The sequence below is a fragment of the Myotis lucifugus genome, unplaced genomic scaffold, assembly GCF_000147115.1.
Source record: "Myotis lucifugus unplaced genomic scaffold, Myoluc2.0 scaffold_42, whole genome shotgun sequence".
NCBI lineage: Eukaryota > Metazoa > Chordata > Mammalia > Chiroptera > Vespertilionidae > Myotis > Myotis lucifugus.
In genome coordinates this window covers 6,515,089-6,533,427 of record NW_005871090.1, presented here as the reverse complement: position 1 = coordinate 6,533,427, position 18,339 = coordinate 6,515,089, and the positions used below count along the sequence as shown (strand labels likewise).

The window sequence follows — 18,339 nt, the reverse complement described above, 5'->3', positions numbered from 1 at the left end:
CCTGCTCTGTTCGTGACAGGGGAAGGCGCCTCAACCCCCTGATCAGCCCTGCTCTGTGCCTGATAGGGGGTAGCTCCCCAACCCCCTGATCGGCCCTGCTCTGTGTGTGACAGGGTGTGGGACCCCAAACCCCCCCCCCCCCCACTTGGTTGTGATTTCAAAAATTTGCTTGACTTGAATAGTAAACGATTGTCCCACAGAAAGAGGAGAGACTGGCCGTCTCCCAACCCCCTGATCGGCCCTGTCTGTGGGTGAAAGGGGGGCCGCGCGACACCTGTCTGTGGTGAAGGGGGGGTGCCCCAACTCCCCTATCGCCCTACTTTGTGAGTAACAGGGGGGAGCTTCCCAACCCCCTGATCGACCCTGCTCTGTGCGGGACAGGGGATGGAGCCCCAACCCCCCTGATGGGGCTGCTGTGCCGGGCCAGGGGGGCAACGTCCCAACCCCCTGATCGGCCCTGCTCTGTGCGTGACAGGGGGTGGCGCCGCAACCTCCCTATCGACCCTGCCTTGAGTGTGACAGGGGGCGGTGCCCCAATCCCCCAATCGGCCCTACCCTGAGCATGACTAGGGGTGGCATCGCAACCTCCCGATCCGCCCTGCTCTGTGCATGACAAGGGGCGGCGCCCCAACTCCCCAATCGGCCCTGCTCTGAGCCCGACCATGGGCTGCACCTAGGGATTGGGCCTGCCTTCTGCCACCTGAGAGCAGGCCTAAGCCAGCAGGTTTTTATCTCCCGAGGGGTCCCAGACTGCGAGAGGGCACAGGCCGGGCTGAAGGACCCTCCCCTCCCCCCCGAGTGCAAATTTTTGTGCACCGGGCCTCAGTAGATATATATTCTTAAATATCATAAACATATCTTTAGTTGTAACATATACTAGTAGATCCAGATCTATAGATAACAATATAGAGATAGGCAGGGTTAATATATAAGGGAGTGTCCCTAGCCAGACTTTTAACACCTGGCAAGTAGCAAATGCTCATTGACTATTAGTTGAATGAGTTGCAAAAGAAGCTGAGTGGAGGATGAGGGGTCAGTTTGATAAACTGAAGCACTTATCCTTTGAGCATTATCAAAATTCACCTCGCAGAACAGAGGTGTTGGTTCTCTGGAGGGTACAGAAAATTATGGCACAACCCTGAATGTGAGAAACCTGGGAGCTTACAAACATATCCAAGCCTGAGATGCTCACTTAAAGGCCTGGTGCAGGCTCAGGCATAGTATTTTTAAAAAATCCCTTCGGTGATCTACTGGTTTAGCAGGAGACACAAGCAGTGTAGGAAGTAAAGATACTAGTCCATTTTTTACTGAGATGCAAGTGATTAGGCTGGTTAACCATGGTCAGTGCAGAAGAAGAGTCCACATGGACACAAGTAGGCTCCACGTGTTTCCCAGCGGGCTGGACTTGTGGGTCAGATTTAGGTAAAGGAAGGAACTGGAGGGCTTTCCCAAGTGGACATGATCACTTGAATAAAGCCTAGGTGGTGGACATAAGCATGACATTTCTGTGGGTAAGAAACAAGAGTAGGTCAGCTGCACAGACCAAAGTTTAAGGTCAATGTCAGATTGAAGCTTTCTGGGTTACAAAATGCCCCTTAAAGTAATCCTTCCACTTAGCTTTCTTACCTTGTGTTAATGTTTGTAGTATATAGAAATGCCCTTGTAGAACCTTCTCATGACTGCAAGTATTTTTGGACTTGCATTTAGGTCAAATATGCTAAAGTGATCACAAGATCTTGCTCTACTTAAAGAGTCTAGTTAAATATTAATGTGAGGAAATTTGCTCCTGCATATTTTCACAAGTAACTTCTTTAATAGGTATTATGCATTTTGCATAATTTAAATACAGACATCTGGGTGATTTGCTCACCAGGCAGAGAGGACTATTTCATCAGAAAGATCTACATAGCATCTTCCCTAAATGCCGGCCAACAGTTAGTTCTGCAGTATTTAAATAAAGAATTAAGTTTGCAGTGGGAAGTGTAGTGGAAATCAAACTGCGCCACAAGTTTCTGTTCATTAATAGGAAAATATTGATTGTATTTACTGTTTATGGGTCAACTGCCAATATGCCAAGGAATTTAAGTTTCTTAGTAGCATGGAGTAGGTGGTAGCCAGCTTCTTTCTTTATTTCTGCCTGTGAGTCTGGGACTGCTCACCATCTGTTCTAAATGTGTTTCTTTTGACCACAGGTACTGGAATGTAGATTCTTTCAAAGTCCTGGAAAAATGCAAAGGCTTCTGTATTCCTACTTCAGTTTTTATAATATAATACATTCCAGTGTGATATCAGCTACAGATATTTAGGATACATAAATTATTTATGATGATAGTCTTTTAGAATACAGCCTTCTCATTTAAAGATTGCCTTAAAAGCTTGACTTGTTGTGTTCATTTTAAGTATTTATTTGAGGTTTAAGAGCTGTTTTTACCTAGCAAGGAGAATAAAACAAGGCCTGGGGTCAGAGGTCATGATGCTGTTTATTAGTTTGGCTCTCGATGACTCCAATCTGGTCTCTCTTTCTCTGGGCTTGACTTGTTGTCCTGGACCCACACTGTTTGCTTTCTGGAATAGCAGACAGACAGTAAACTGATACATAATTTTGATGTTATACATCTAGTGCTCTGAAAACAGTAAGCCAGTGGAGTGGTAGAATGTGTCTGGGATTGGGGGTACAGGTGTGGGGAGGATGTAAGCTTTATCTGAGCAAGGACTTTGTTCATCTACATCATGATGTCTTTGATCTCTAGATAGCAGGCAGCATGTATAATAAGAGCTGACTGAGAAGAAGGGGCAAGCCACAAAGATTTATGGGGAGAATTTCCCAGGTAAAGAGAATAGCATGTGCAAAGGCCCTGCAGTGGGAACGAGAGGCCACTGGCTAGAGTGTTGTGAGTCAAGTGGAGAGTGGAGGGGGAAAAGATTGGAGAGGTAGGTGGGGGTGGATTACTTGAGCAGTGGGGCCATTTCAATCTACAATGCATGGGACAGCATTGTAGAGTTCTGTGTATAATTTTTAAAAAAATGCTTTTTGAAAGAGAGAGGAAGGGAGAGGGAGAGGGAGAAAGAGAGAAACATAGAAACATCGATTTGTTGTTTCACTTATTTATACATCATTGGTTAATTCCTATATGTGCCCTGACCAGGGATCAAACCCGTGGCATATCGGGAGGATGTTCTAACCAACTGAGCTACCTGGCCATGACTTCTTAAGGTTTTGAAAAGATGACTCTGGCTGTCATATGGAGAATAGGTTGTAGAGTATAAGAGAGGAAGCAGAAAGACCAACTGGGGCGTGTCAGGGACTCCAGGCAGGAGATGTTGGTAGCCAGCCCATATCAGCAGCAGTGGAGATGGAAAGCTGTGGACGATTCAGACTGTCCTGCAGGTAGAGCTGATGGGCCCACTGATGTTGGATTTGAGGTAGAGATCAGTGGTGGCTTCTAGATTTACCCACTTGATTCTTTTATCCCCCAACCTGTGGATTGCTAATTCTGTTTTCCCACTTGATCCTTCTTCCTGGGGCTTCATTCTGATGGCTGATCCCTGATCCTTCCTAACCTCCCTAGGTGTGTGGTATCAGCCAGAGCTTTTCAGTTTAGGTAGATTTCCTGTCTTTAATTTTCACAGACTGTTCTTTCCCTTTTCTCTTGTGCGTTTTTAATCAGATTATGATTCAAAGAGTATTATAGAGTTCTCACATCAATAATTACATGTTACCAATCAGCTTTGCAGGGGCACAGAACATGCTGCTAACTAGAAAAAAATGTTTTTTCTTTTATTTCAACATTCTCTTTTGGAACACAGTAAAAATAAAGTTATTTCCTGGAGGAATGTGAAGGAGATTCTTGTCCATTTTCATCATAGCTTGCTCAGGTTGCATGGACAAAGGGTGGAGGAATACCGGATGGTGGTTGAGGCAGTTGACCCGTACAGCTTCATTGACTTCCTTGTAATCTTGGCAACTATTTCCTTTCTCTGTTAGATGGACTGGATTCTTTCTTTGTGCAAAAGAATGTACAGGAAACAGTGCTTCACTTTTGGATGAATGCCAGCTTATGAAATATTTTCAGGATTTCAAAGCTAATTGGTTTGTGTCAAAAATGACTATCATTTGTATATCACAAAAGAAACATGTAAAACAGTTGACAATACTTGCTTATCAAATTGGTGAGAAATAACTCAACAATTCCCACTTGCTGAGCTATATGCAAAGTATAACAAGGATTTTTTTTCTCCTAGCAATAAAAATCTTTTGGATATTTGTCAGATTTTTTCAACTCTTGCAAAATCTCCAATTTTCTTATTTCTTATTAATTAAGAGTATGTAAAACAGTTGAGAAGAAGGTCTCCACTTAAGGTGAACCAGTCTGAAATAATTGTCACCTGGAGTCTATCTCCCTCTACAGTGTTTCTCAAGCTATTCCTTACTTTCTAATGCTACCTCAAAGTTTTCTCTGTTCCTATTCATCCTGCCAGATTCATCTTCTGAAATACCAACCATTTCCTGTTTTCAGAAGTCTCCATGGCTTCGTGGTTTCAGGATCAGATAATGACCCATCTGCCTGGGTTTTCAGATCATCTCCCCAGGTTTATTAGTCAAACGGGGTGTCCGGCAGTTCCTTATATATGCTAGTATATATATACTCATGTTTTCTCCTTCTGTATCTGTATTCAAGAAATCCCCTAAGAATGTTTTCTTCTTTCCCTTTTGTAGCTTGCTGAAACCCTGTTCTTGACTTTGTTGTTAAATAGACAGTTAAAGATGACATCACAGATTTCAAAGAAATAAGGAGATGATAATAATAAGCAAAACAAACATCCCGTCCTGCCGCAGAAACACCACCATGAAATCACTAATAGGAAGCAGATGAAAAAGGTCATGAGCTGGCCACTGGGGAAGAGAAGAGGGAAGGTTGTTAAGGGGGTTTTCCTAGGCTTGTGCCTTAGAAGCTGAATGAGTGAAGATTCTAAAAACCCTCTTCAGTACCCTCAGATCAAATTGATTTGGAGAACAAATTGATCTTCCCATTCTTATTGAGGAATCATAGAAATGGGATGATGTGAAAAGCAGAGCTGAGTCTCTGTAAGTGAAGGCCTGGTGAAACAAGGAGACACCTGAAAGCAGTCTTCTCTAGAGGGATGGGATCTCTTTGCCAGCAGAAGGAAGGAGTCAATAGAGGATATTTAACCACCTTTGTTAATCCAGGGCAGAACCTAGGAACTCAGTCTTTGTAGTGTGTCATCTGGGATCTGGTTCTCTACCATTCCATCTAGCTCAGCGGTTCTCAACCTGTGGGTCGCGACCCCTTTGGCGGTCGAACGGCCCTTTCACAGGGGTCGCCTAAGACCATCCTGCATATCAGATATTTACATTACGATTCATAACAGTAGCAACATTACAGTTTTGAAGTAGCAACGAAAATAATTTTATGGTTGGGTCACAACATGAGGAACTGCATTTAAAGGGCCAGAAGGTTGAGAACCACTAATCTAACTAGAGAAAAGAGTGGACAGCATGCAGACCACTCAGGCTTTGAACTGGAAATATGATAGATATGGCAGGACAAGAGTCAAGGACTTGCTCATCCTTTGTTAGAGCATAGGGAATTTCATAGAGATACCTAAGACATACATAAGATAAAGGAAAAGAGTAGGGCAATTATATAAACTTAGCCTGGTGGTGGATGGATGGACTGACAGGCAAACAGAATGCCAGAAAAGGAGTAAAGTATGCAAAAGACAAAAGATCCAGATCCTGATGAAAACATACCTCAAGGTATAGAAGGGAATTTCTTACAATTGTTTCATTCTGTGGAACAAGTTAATGAGAAACAGGAATTCAATAAACAAAGCAAAATGATAATAAAAGCAGAATGAGAGAGAGAGAGAGAGAGAGAAGACCTAAAGATAGACTTTGAGGTCTAAAACAATATCCATTGCAGGACTAATGAATAAAATTAGAACTATGAAGGAAAACAGTAGATGCCATTGAAATCAAATTACTAAAAGTTAATGTCTGGATAATCTCATTACACACAAATGAAAGGATCAAGATATTAAAGCAATCAGAAGCTAAAAGATAAAGAAGCAAAGACAATGTGTATAAGGATAATTGGTGACCCCAAAGTAGATAGTCAACAAATGAAACAGAAATTGAAATATAAAAAACAGGAATTTTCATGAAATGAAAAATAAACAAAAGAACCGAGTCTGCAGATTGGAAGAATGAATTGTGTTCCAGGAAAATTTAGAGTGCAGAATGTTCAATACTGATATCTATCCCAACTAAACGATTGGCTTTCAAGTAGAAAGGAAACATTTTCCAAAGATCCAGGCAGAACACCAAAGGATCTGCCATGGACTGACAGTCGGACTAGCTTCATATTTCCTTAGAGCAGCATGCACTTTCTGAAGACAGTAGAGCCCTGCCTCAATGTTCCCCGAGAAAGGAAGTGTGCCCGGGCATGTGGCCCAGGGATGCGGCTCCCTGGCATTCAGGTGTAAGGGCCAGAGGCACATGGTCTCAGACATGTCCAGACTCCAGTAGTGCTGCTCAGAACCAAATCAGGGATGAAAAATACATGTGTGCAGTGTTGTCAGCCTCTAATATGTTTCATCATATCTTACTTAGAAGTTTATTTTAGGACATATCTCTTGTAGTGAAGAAACACTTGGTTGAAATTCAAGTGTTTCTTCGCTACATATAATTATTCTTCACTACATATAATTTTTCTTCACTACATATAATTTTTCTAATATGAAATTCAGATAAAATCACATGCATTAAAAAATTAAAAAGCAGCTTTGCTAGAGGATGATTTTTCTTGTTACAAAAGTCTTCCTGCCTGCCAGACTTCCTTCTCCCTCCCCACACCCACCCTGGGCATGTGCTCCGAGCCCCGAATGTGCCGTTCTTCCTCCTGTTCTGCTGAGGGCTGTAGTATCCTTTGCAGAAATTAGGTGTACTTTATCCTGGTAGGCATCTGTACAAAAGTCCACTATTTGTGAAACACATAATTCTCCATAGACTATTCCATAAAGAGATTCTGATATTTAATTCCTGGCTATCCCCTCAACCCCCACCCTCAAATGCACTTAAAATCACTTACTCCCTACAGTGCCAAATAATCAGCAATTATTGAATGCCTGCTGTGAACCTGGCGCAGCTGTATTCACCTAACATAGTGTGAAGAAACAGTTTCTGGAGCTCTTACTCTAGTGCAGTGGTTCTCAACCTTGGCTGCACATTAGAATCACCTGGGAACCTTTTTAAAATCCTGATTTCTGGGCCTCATCCTCCGGAAATTCTGTTTCTTTGTTATGGGGTGGGGCCAAGGTTGAGAACCACCGCTCTAGTGGCACAGACACATTGGCAGTTTTCCCAGTATTTCCCAAGCAAGATCTAGCTCTCAGGTAAGCTTCTCCAAGAGGGAAAAATAGTTTTTTGTTGATAAGTTTTTGTATTGGTTTTCACTTTTTTTTCTTTTCAGGAAAGCTGTTGAGTTTTGTCAGACACAGTGCTAGTTACAAAGTATGTGGTTGTGACTAAGCGGTTGAATCCCTGCTGGATCTTATTAGCAATGAATATAATGGTTTCCTGGGATGTTCATAGTGAGCCCAGCCCATGTGTGGCTGGCCTTCTTCCCTCCCAGCTGGGCAGCCCTGCCTGCAGCTCACCTGAATCACTGGAATCTGCCAGAAGTGATGCTCCCAGCCCTGGACACATGTTTTAAATTCAGCGGTTGAAGGAAAGCACACTGAACATATTGTTTGCAAATATAATGAACATAATGTTTAAAATAAGCTGATTCTATGTTCTTAGTCAGGCCATAGTTTCCTTTTAATGCAAATATTGGTTGCCAAAAGATTTGTTTCAATACAAAATATGTGCAGCTATACATATTTTATCACCTTCATTATTTGGGACCCAGTGTGCTTGGAGTTGGGGGAGGGATCACCAGCCCTACTATTTAAATATCCCATCTTATCAAAGAGGTGTTTCATAAATTATGTACACAGTAGATGCCACTCAATAAATATTTTATATGTGATAGATATTTTTGTCTGAAATCACTTTTTCACTTGAGCAATGATTTAAACCCTCATTTTTCGTTTTATGAGGTGACATTTTTATAATATCATGTAGTGAATGCAGCTTGAATGCCATAGAGCTTTAGGGCAGCATTAATCATAAATTCATCTGCCCCTCCCACCCCCCCAATCCTGGGAAACTTTCTCTTAATTCAGGTTTTATCCATTCCGTATATGGATGTGTGTGTGAGTGCATGCTGGTATGTGTTTGTGTGTGAGTGTGTTGGGAATTGATGGGAACAGGTAATGCTTTTGACCTAATGGCTCCGAAGTTATGATTTTCAAAGTCTCTGAGACTTATTTCAGAGAAGGAAAAAGATTGTTTTTCAGTGGTTAAAAAAAAGAATATTAAATTAAACTGGGATGTAGTCCAAAACAATTTCTCTAGCGTGAGTGGGAGCTATTAGAGTTTTAAATATTGCCTTTTTTTTGAGGGGGGGGTTGCGTATTATTGTACACTTTTATGCAGAAAGTACGTATGTCTCTGGATTTATGAGAACAGTCACTCTTCTTTTCTCATGGACCTAGAGGCCTGGAACAGTTCATTACCAGGGGGCTCCCTACCCTGCATGCAGTACTGTCACAGTTCTGAGCTATCAGACCTTCCAATGAGGACTTTGCTTTATGAAATGGAGCCATAGGATTAAATTCTCCATTGTGATATATACTTTTTTTAAAAAAAAATCACATACTTTTAAATTTCTACTTGAATTGCATGGGAAGAAGGGAAAGCATGAATTCTACAATATCCCAGAGCTAGGAGCAGGGGTTGCTTTATTTAGAGAGCTCATTTCAGCTAAGATTTGCAAGGTCCTTGGTGCAAATCAAGATGACTACAGCTCCGCCCTCGAAGCCTGAGGTCTGAGCCCGGGATGTGAGCCTAGCTGATAGGAGTAATGGAAGAACAGTGACAGGCTTCATTTCCTTTTCTTGAATCTAAGTTATGCATTGGCCATTTTCTCTGCGTCTCCGTAATGGTTGTCAAATTAAATTGCATTCTTTCAAGTGGTACTTTCTACGTGTTGTTTTTTTTTAAATCATCTTTTTTTGCCACTTCATTCCGTTGCCCTCTTGCATGACTCCAGCTCTGCGTGTGCACCTTTGAGACTCAAATGCCTGCAGATGGGGAGGCCTGAAGGACTTCTCTGTTTCCACCACTCTTCCCCAGAACCTTCTGGGAGCTGCCTTATCTGCAAAGTTGTGAAGTCTGATTCCTTCACCTAGAGCCCTGGTCGGCAAACCGCGGCTCGCGAGGCACATGCGGCTCTTTGGCCCCTTGAATGTGGCTCTTCCACAAAATACCGACTTCTGCACATGGGCCACGAAGTTTCAATCGCACTGTACGTGTGCGCCCGCACGTGGTTTTTTGTGGAAGAGCCATACTTAAGGGGCCAAAGAGCCGCATGTGGCTCGCAAGCCGCCGTTTGCCGAGCCGCAGTTTGCCGACCACTGGCCTAGAGAATGGCAGACTTTATACATCGCTTTAATATTTAAATGACATGAAATATATTTAGCCATTCCAGGAATAAAGGAAGTTCCGATTATGTTTTAGGCATTGCTGGGTGTTGGCGCTCCAGGGCTGTGCCTTGGTTATGCTGTCTTATTGTTGAGATGGGGGTGGGGAAGAGATTCATGAGGAGGGTCTCAGATCAGGAGCCTCAGTATGTAGCTTGGAACTTGCTCCCCTGTTGCTCCCTGTGCACCTACAATCAGAGCACAGTGTCATGATCTTAGATGTGACTCCTCTTGAACTCAGCACAGCCCAGCCCAGCCTCTAGCTGGAGTTTTCACCTCAATCTTCTGGAATTTGTTTGCTTTCCCTTAGACTTGCCAGAAGTCTGATTTTAGAGGTTTGGGGGTTTTTTGTTTGCTTGTTTGTTTGTTTGTTTGTTTTATCTTGGGTCATATGTTTTTTTTTTTTTTTTTTTTAATATATATTTTATTGATTTTTTACAGAGAGGAAGGGATAGAGATAGAGAGTCAGAAACATCGATGAGAGAGAAACATCGATCAGCCGCCTCCTGCACATCCCCTAGTGGGGATGTGCCCGCAACCCAGGTACATGCCCTTGACCGGAATCGAACCTGGGACCCTTCAGTCCGCAGGCCGACGCTCTATCCACTGAGCCAAACCGGTTTCGGCCTTATCTTGGGTCATATGTTAAGACACAGGCCTGCCAGTCTCCTCCCTGAGGGGCTGCCATTGACCCTCCTCCCTGCATTTCTCTGAACTCACTCTAGTTTGAATGGGAGCTATTAGAGTTTAAATATTAATTCATTTAACAAATATTGATTGAGGAGCTACTATGTGCCAGACATGAAATTAGGGACTGGTTTATAGTATTTATATAATACACTTGTATATAACATTATATAGTGATAACTGCTGAGGAGAGAAACAGTTCAGAATAAGGGAGGTGGATGACTACTCTCTTGTATGGGGCAATGGGGGAAGGTGGCTTTTGAGCAGAGACCTGATGAGGTGAGGGCCTATATATGTATATAGGGAATTCTTCTAAACTAGGGCTGGTGTTTTCCCCTACACATTTGCTAGTGTCTGGAGATATTTTTGGTTTCACAACCTTGGGGGAAAGAGTGTGTGTTACTGATATCTAGTGGGTAGAGGCTAGGGATGCTGCTAAACATTCTACAATACACAAAATATCTCCCTACAATGAAGAATCATCTGGTCCACAATGTCAATCGTGCTGAGGTAGAGTATCCCTGCTGTAGGAGAAGAGGATAGATGATGTGAGAAGACAACAGTGACTACAAAAGCAGAAGGAAAAAAGGAAAAGCAGTGGCCAGGCCCTGAATTGGGGTAAGGCTGGCAAGTTTGAGGACAGCAAGGAGCTGAGGGTACCTAGAGAGGCATGAGCAAGGGGGAGAGTGGCAGGAGACGAGAGCAGGAGGTTAGCAAGGCATGTGATCATATAGTACTTTGTAGAAGGATACAAAGACTTGGGCTGTTATCTCAGTGAAATGGGAGGCTACATAAAGGATCTGAGCAGAGGAGTGGCCTGCCCTAATATCCCTAATATCCCTCTGGCTGTCAAGTAGAATATGAAACATGGCTGGGGCTTGAGTGGTAGTATCCTTGATCATTGTGGTGATACAGGTAAAAGATGCTATGGTTGGGGCCAGGGAAGAGAGTGGTACAAGTGTCTTGATGCTATCGGATTATAACTTAAATGTGGATTCTGTTGCCTGCCATAAGGGAAACCAAACTCATGAGACTGGTGCTGGTAAAAGGAAAGAGGTTTATTCGAGTGCCAGCATCTCAAGAAGATGAGGGACTTTTCCCAGTCCTCAAAAACCAGTCTTAAAATCTCAGTGCAGATAGAGGTTTTTTATAAGGAGGGAGAGGGAAAGCAGAACCAAAAGATCAGGGGGAGGAGCTGCAGACATGGAGGCAGTGTCCTTGCTGGTCCCAATATGATTCTCATGGTCAGTGTCCTTGAGTTAGTCATGTGTTTTTGTTTTTTTTAATCAATGAATTCTTGTGTCTGGGCAGTCAGCATTAGCTTGGGCAGGGCCTTGAAGATCAGGCTGCTCCTTAGGTTCACACAGGAAATGAAACTGCTGGATTGTGAAGTATACTAAAATAAACTTTTAACATGTAAGCTCTAGTTTTGAGAGAAAAATCCGGTAAGAGTAACAAGCTTGGTTTAGCATTTACTAAGATTAATATGGGTAGCTTTATATAAGTATAGCATATCCATTCCATGTTACATTATTGGGGGCATATTTTGATGGCAGAGTCAATACCAAGTATGTAGTGTTAAGAGAAAGAAAGGAACAAACTAGAGCCATGATGGGTCCAAGTAACTATAAGGAAGGTTGGCATTCACTGAGAAGGGATCATGTGTAGGTTTGGGAGGCAGGAGGAAACAAGGGTAGGTTTTTCTTTATTTATAAAATCTTTATTGTTGAAAGTATTACATATGTTCCCCCCCTTTTTCCCCTGATGCCACCAAGAAGAGTGGGTTTTTCAATGCATTAAGTCTGAGTTGCCTATTTGGTATCCTCACAGGTATATTGAGGTAAGCAGGTCTATTGCATGAGAGGTCTGCCAAGAGATTTAGATGTGAGAGTCATTAGCATGTAGATTGCAGGTAAAGTCAAGAGACAAGAAGAGATCATCAAGGGATGACCATAGATATTACACTTCCAAGGATGAAAGACTCCATGGAGTGGGTTCAGTGGAGAGCAGGAGGGGAGGAATTGGAGAACCACAAGTGTAGGGATCTCTTTGTAGGTGATTTTTTCTAAAGGGCAAGAGAGAAATTGGTGACAGCTGGACAGAGATACAGGGCCAAGGGAAGTGATGGGGGTGGTAGTGGTTGGTGGAATAGCCATAGCAGCTTTGTGAGTATGTGGGAATGATCCATAGATAGGAGAAGACGATGCAGAAGACAGAGGTGTGTGTGGTGCCGGGGCAACGAATGTACAGGAAAGGCCTCATCTTAGGAACATACACAGATTATCCATAGTAACTGGGGAGAAGAGCCAGCAAGTTAGGAGACATCTAGATATTAGAGGAAATAAAGGTTTTAAAGAGGGAGAAAGATTCCTTTGTAGTCGGGTATTTATAGAACCTTTCCTAAAGAAGGCAAGATTTCAAAGAAGTTATATAAATTAGGCAATAAGTTTAATTCATTTTAATTGAGCTTTTATGTTTCAAGTTTACTTTGCCTATCATATGCCAAGAATGCAACATGATGTTTAAGGTCCATTTTTTTCTTATAGTGTTTTTGATGAGAAATAAAAAAGTTTAACACTCGAGAGCAGTGGTTGCCAACCAGTGGTCCGCAGACCACTGGTGGTCCCAGAGGTCTGAAAGGTTGGCGACCGCTGCTCTAGAGAATACCTAAAAAAACCCACCAAAAACCTAAAAAGATGTTCTCTTTCCTCAACAATGTTTTATTTCACTTCTGATTTCAGGAACAAACTCTAGCCCTTAGGAAAGAAGGGATTGGAGTTGTTTTGGATTCCGAGCTGCCCCATTTGATTGGCATTGATGATGACCTTCTGAGTACTGGAATTATCTTATATCACTTGAAGGTAAGACTGCCTGAGTGGAACATTCTAATCTTGTTTTCCTTTACACACTAGCAAGGTTTGTTATAATACTCTGTGTCCCTGAACACAGCTATTACATTAAAGAATATGCAACAAATCCTTGAGTCCTTTTGGGGATTTCCCATGGTTCATTGGGGTTCTGTGGTATTAGAAGTTCCCATTTTTATGGAGTTCTAAAGCTAAATGTGTAGAATTAGCAAAGGCAGGTAAGGAACAAAAAGTCAGAGAGACTAGGGAAGAAAAGTCACAAGTACTTGGAACCGGGAATGGCTATATGTTTTCTGGGCCATTATTTTAATTTTAAAGGTGTGTCTTCTGACCACATTATTAGACCTGGTCCTGAACAGGCTATTCATGTCAAGAGAGCAGAATTTCCACAACTGCGTCAGTGGTTGCCTCTGTACCCTTGACTTTACTAACCTCTCTCTGATCCATGGCTTAAAATGAAAATGGAATTGCACTGTGCTTTGTGGGCTCCCATAAACTTTTAGACATAAAGAAACCCTCTTCACTGGAGGAGAAACTCTCCAGCAAGGATCAGGAACATCACTGAGATGATTGTCATGGGCAGATTATGATACAGGCCGAGATAGGAGCCTACCCATTGTTGGACAGTAAGCCCCAGGAGTTCTACTGTCATCTTCCCGACAACCTTCAGTGTTGTTTCAGAGCCTCTGTGAACTCTCATAGCACTGAGGCTGTGGCCTTCCCGAGACATTGCCATGGCCTTCCCTGGGACATTGCCATGGCTGCCGTGGCCTTCCCCGGGACATTGCTTATCAGGTCATTAGGGCTTAAATGAAAAATGAAGACACAGACGCTTCTCATGTCCTTACTAATAAATTTTACTTGTGAATTCTTCCCAGGAAGGTCAGACATATGTTGGTAGAGAAGATGCTTCAACAGAACAAGATATTGGTAAGAATCTTCATCAATTTTCTTTTACCAGTGAGTTTTCTTTTTTAATCCTCAGCCAAGGATTTTTAAAAAATAGATTTGAAACATCAGTGTGAGCAAGAAACATCAATTGGTTGCCTTCTGTATATACCCTGACCAGGGATTGAACTTGTGGTGCATGGGATGAAGCTCCAATCAATTGAGCCACCCAGCCAGGGTGCTAATGATTTAAAAAATCATTTAATGGAGAACTTCCTTTTGAATGACAGACATGAAGTAATTGTAAGAGGGAATCTTTTAAAAATACAGTATAGATCAGTATGTGTATTTCTATAATGTGAAATTCAAATTAATAAAACAGAAGAATTCATTTAGTGAATAAAATGAAACTGAATTCTTCTCCCTCACCCTCCATGTATTCTATACTTTGTCATAGTTTTCAAGAGTATAGTGATTTAAATCACTCTACCCTTGTCACAGTGGGACACTGATTGATGGAAATATGTCAACAGGCACAGGTAAAGGATATAAAGCCCCTTACTGGGAAGGATATAGACACGTACCTGCACAGAGATGATAATGGGAAATAGAATACACACACATGCAGCACACACACACATTGGCATGGCTCCCTGGGTTTCCTAGCAATGCTGCCTGAGCAGGGTGAGGACATGCCAGGCTTTACAAGCATAACTTCAGGAAATCATGGCAGTGATGGTGGTGTGTATATGTGTGGGTGGCCAGGTGGGGTCGGCGGGGAAGGATTGTATCTTCGCAGCTGTTTTTAGAATTGCTGGCAATGAACTTGCTTTTCCACCAGTGTAAGCTGTTAATCAAGCCAACCCTAGAAAGTCCTACGTGTATTTACTGTTTGCTGTGAAACTGAGAGAGCTGAAAATCAATTCCCAGAAGTCCTTAGGATCAACAGTTTTTGAGTAGAACTGGGCATCAGGCCTCTTCTTCCAATCATTAAACGATGTATTGACCTTTGAGGTTGCTTTACATGATGGTGAGTGGTAAGAACACGTGTTTTCTGTGAGTAGAGAAGTGCAGTTCTGTGGAGAACAATGGGAGATACTTCGCCTGTCCTGAGCGGCTGGTGAAGATCTGTGCCTAAAATCGTGTAGGGTTATTTGACAGGCGTTCACATCCATGCCTGCCATTCATTAAACAAGAATAACTCAGGATGGCCATGTGTGATTCGGGAAACCTTAGCTGCCACATGCTCTGCGATGAGAGGTCTGTGGGGTCAAGTTCTCTCAGGGTTGTCACCGGCTGTGGCAGTGTGCATCCCAGTACAGCTCCTGGAGACTCCCTGGGGCCTCCCAAGATCCATATCATGCCAACTTCACCTTTGATTTCTGCTCCTGGGACATAACGTCTGTAATGTGGAGGTCATTGGAGCCCCTGTGTTCCCTCCATTTTACTGTGAACTTTGGTTGACCGACGAAAGAAATTTATTCGGCATCAAACAGAGTGGCTCAGAGGTGTTCCGTTAAGACAAGTTACTCAATTATCTTTTTTTCTGAAGATGAAGTAAATAAACATCCCAGAATGTATTTCCTTATACAGGTGATATTCAGACCCTTTAAGGCAGTGGTTCTCAACCTTCCTAATGCCTCGACCCTTTAATACAGTTCCTCATGTTGTGGTGACCCCCAACCATAAAATTATTTTCGTTGGTACTTCATAACTGTAATTTTGCTACTGTTATGAATCATAATGTAAATATCTGATATGCAGGATGTATTTTCATTGTTACAAATTGAACATAATTAAAGCATAGTGATTAATCACAAAAACAATATGTAATTATATATGTGTTTTCCGATGGTCTTAGGTGACCCCTGTGAAAGGGTCGTTCGACCCCCAAAGGGGTCGCGACCCACAGGTTGAGAACCTCTGCTTTAAGGTAACATTCAAGGGATCTGTTCAGTTCTATCAATTCATGCCATGAACTGAAATTCAACTTCCTTACTAAACATAAATGTTCACAGGATTTACATGGAAAAGAAAACACCTTCAATATGGAAAAATTAATAAAGGTTGGGAATCATTGTTCTAGATACCAAAGAAAACATTTCTGTTTTTCCAACTTAGTTCTTCACGGTCTGGACTTGGAGAGTGAGCACTGTATCTTTGAAAATGCCGGGGGAACGGTGACTCTGATACCCCTAAGTGGGTCTCAGTGCTCTGTGAATGGTGTGCAGATCGTGGAGGCCACACACCTAAATCAAGGTATTTGGGCTTGGGTTTTCAGAGTTTTTTGTATATATTTTTGCTAGAAAACAAGTTGGCTCTGTAATGAGGGAAGATGTGCATCTTAGAATTACTTACTGATGATAAGAGTATAAAGAGTGAAGACTGCTTCATTATGCTGTTTTTCTCTCATTTTGTCAAAGGACTTATTTATAATACCATTGTCTTATTGAATTAAACAGGAACATGTATGTAGTTGTCTTAGAAGTTACTGCTGTAATGGAAATATGACTTTAACAGGTTGTTTGAAGTTAAAAATTACCTTAACACAATGGCTTCTTTTAATAATTTTATTACCTTATTTTTATTTTTAAATGAAAAATTATAATTATAACAAAGGATCTGGTGTCATATCTTTTTTTTTCTTTTTGAAATAATTTCAAGTATTATAGAAAAGTTTTTTTTAAAACATATTTTATTGATTTTTTACAGAGAGGAACGGAGAGGGATAGAGAGTTAGAAACATCGATGAGAGAGAAACATCAATCAGCTGCCTCCTGCACACTCCCTACTGGGTATGTGCCCGCAACCAAGGTACATGCCCTTGACCGGAATTGAACCTGGGACCCTTGAGTCCGCAAGCTGACGCTCTATCCACTGAGCCAAACCGGTTAGGGCTATAGAAAAGTTTTGAGAATAGTACAAAGAACTTTTTATTTTAGAAGCACTTGAAAATAAATTGCTAACAAGCTGCCCCATTACCCCTGAACACTCAGTGCATATCTCCTTTAAACAATGACATCTTATATGTAACTACAGTCCAGCCGTTCAAAGGAAACTGACACTGAGATATTTCTACATCTGGTTCTCAGCCCTCCTCTGCCATCTGTCCCACCAGTGTCCATTATGTGTCCACCATTCAGTCCCGCATCCGGTTACATTTGGTTGCCATGTCTCTCTTTGTTCTGGAAGATATCCTTTGTCTTTTCTTGACTTTTATGACTTTGACAATTTTAAAAACTGCACGTCAGATATGTTATAGAATGTTCCACCACATAAATGTAATATTTATCTGATGCTTCCTCACGACTAATATCATGCATTTTGACAGGAATATCGGAGAAATGATGCTGTATTTTTCTTGCATCCCATTACACGGTGTCTATTGCCATTCCTGTTAGCATTTGATTAAAGTGGAGCTTGCTAGGCTTCTTCACTGTGAAGTTACTCTCTCTTTTTTTGGCATTTTTGATACAAAACTGAAAACAACAAATGAAACAAACAAAGAGAAACTCATAGGCACAGACAACAATATGTTGACTACCAGCAGGAAAGGGGGGTGGGGGAAGATAGTAAAAAGGGTCAAATATATGATGATGGAAAGAAATTTGACTTTGAGTAGTAAACGTACAATGCAATATGTAGATGTTGTATTATAGAATTGTACACATTAAGTTACTCCTTTCTCTCTTTTTTATTAATAAGGATATTGGGAAAGTACTTTGAGATCATAAATGTTTCATTCTTATACTTTCACCCTCTGGTTTTAGAATCCATTGAGTTTTCCTTTTTGTCCGATTTAATTTTGATTCTAATGGTGAATGGTGATTTTACTCCTACATTTATTCTCTTTTTAATGTAAAACAACATTTATTTTTATAAATTAAAAACAATTTTTACAAAAAGTTGGCTTTTTACTTTAAGAAAGAACTCTCTCTTTTTGCCATTTATTTATTTATTTATTTTCTATTTATTATTCATGTGTTAATTTAAATCTACAGGAGCATATGGCTTGCTATTTTATTTGGTAGGTTTTGGTTTATTTCTGTCATTATTTATTTTAAAGCTGAAATTGTCCCAGTTTTCGCAAAGGGGAGTTCCTTTTAAGCTGGTTTCTCTGTCCTTTTGGCTTGTCCCATTGTGAACACTTCTCAGGTTCATCTTATATTTTCCTGGAATCAGTGAATTCTCCAAGGATCCTGGCTTCTTTTAGTGGAGAATGGGATTTAGAAACCAAGATCTGGGCACTAGGTGTGCTCACTGCTACTGAAGTGTCCTTGCTCCCAGG

The 18,339-nt window shown here is 41.6% G+C and overlaps 1 protein-coding gene across 1 annotated transcript in view; it reads left to right on the top strand.

Moving 5' to 3' along the window:
• KIF16B (kinesin family member 16B) overlaps positions 1-18,339 on the top strand; it is a 276,668-nt gene that overhangs the window by 123,413 nt on the left and 134,916 nt on the right. The window contains 3 exon segments of the mRNA XM_006087971.3: positions 13,038-13,157; positions 14,042-14,093; positions 16,173-16,310. Coding sequence (XP_006088033.1) covers positions 13,038-13,157; positions 14,042-14,093; positions 16,173-16,310 — 310 coding nt within the window.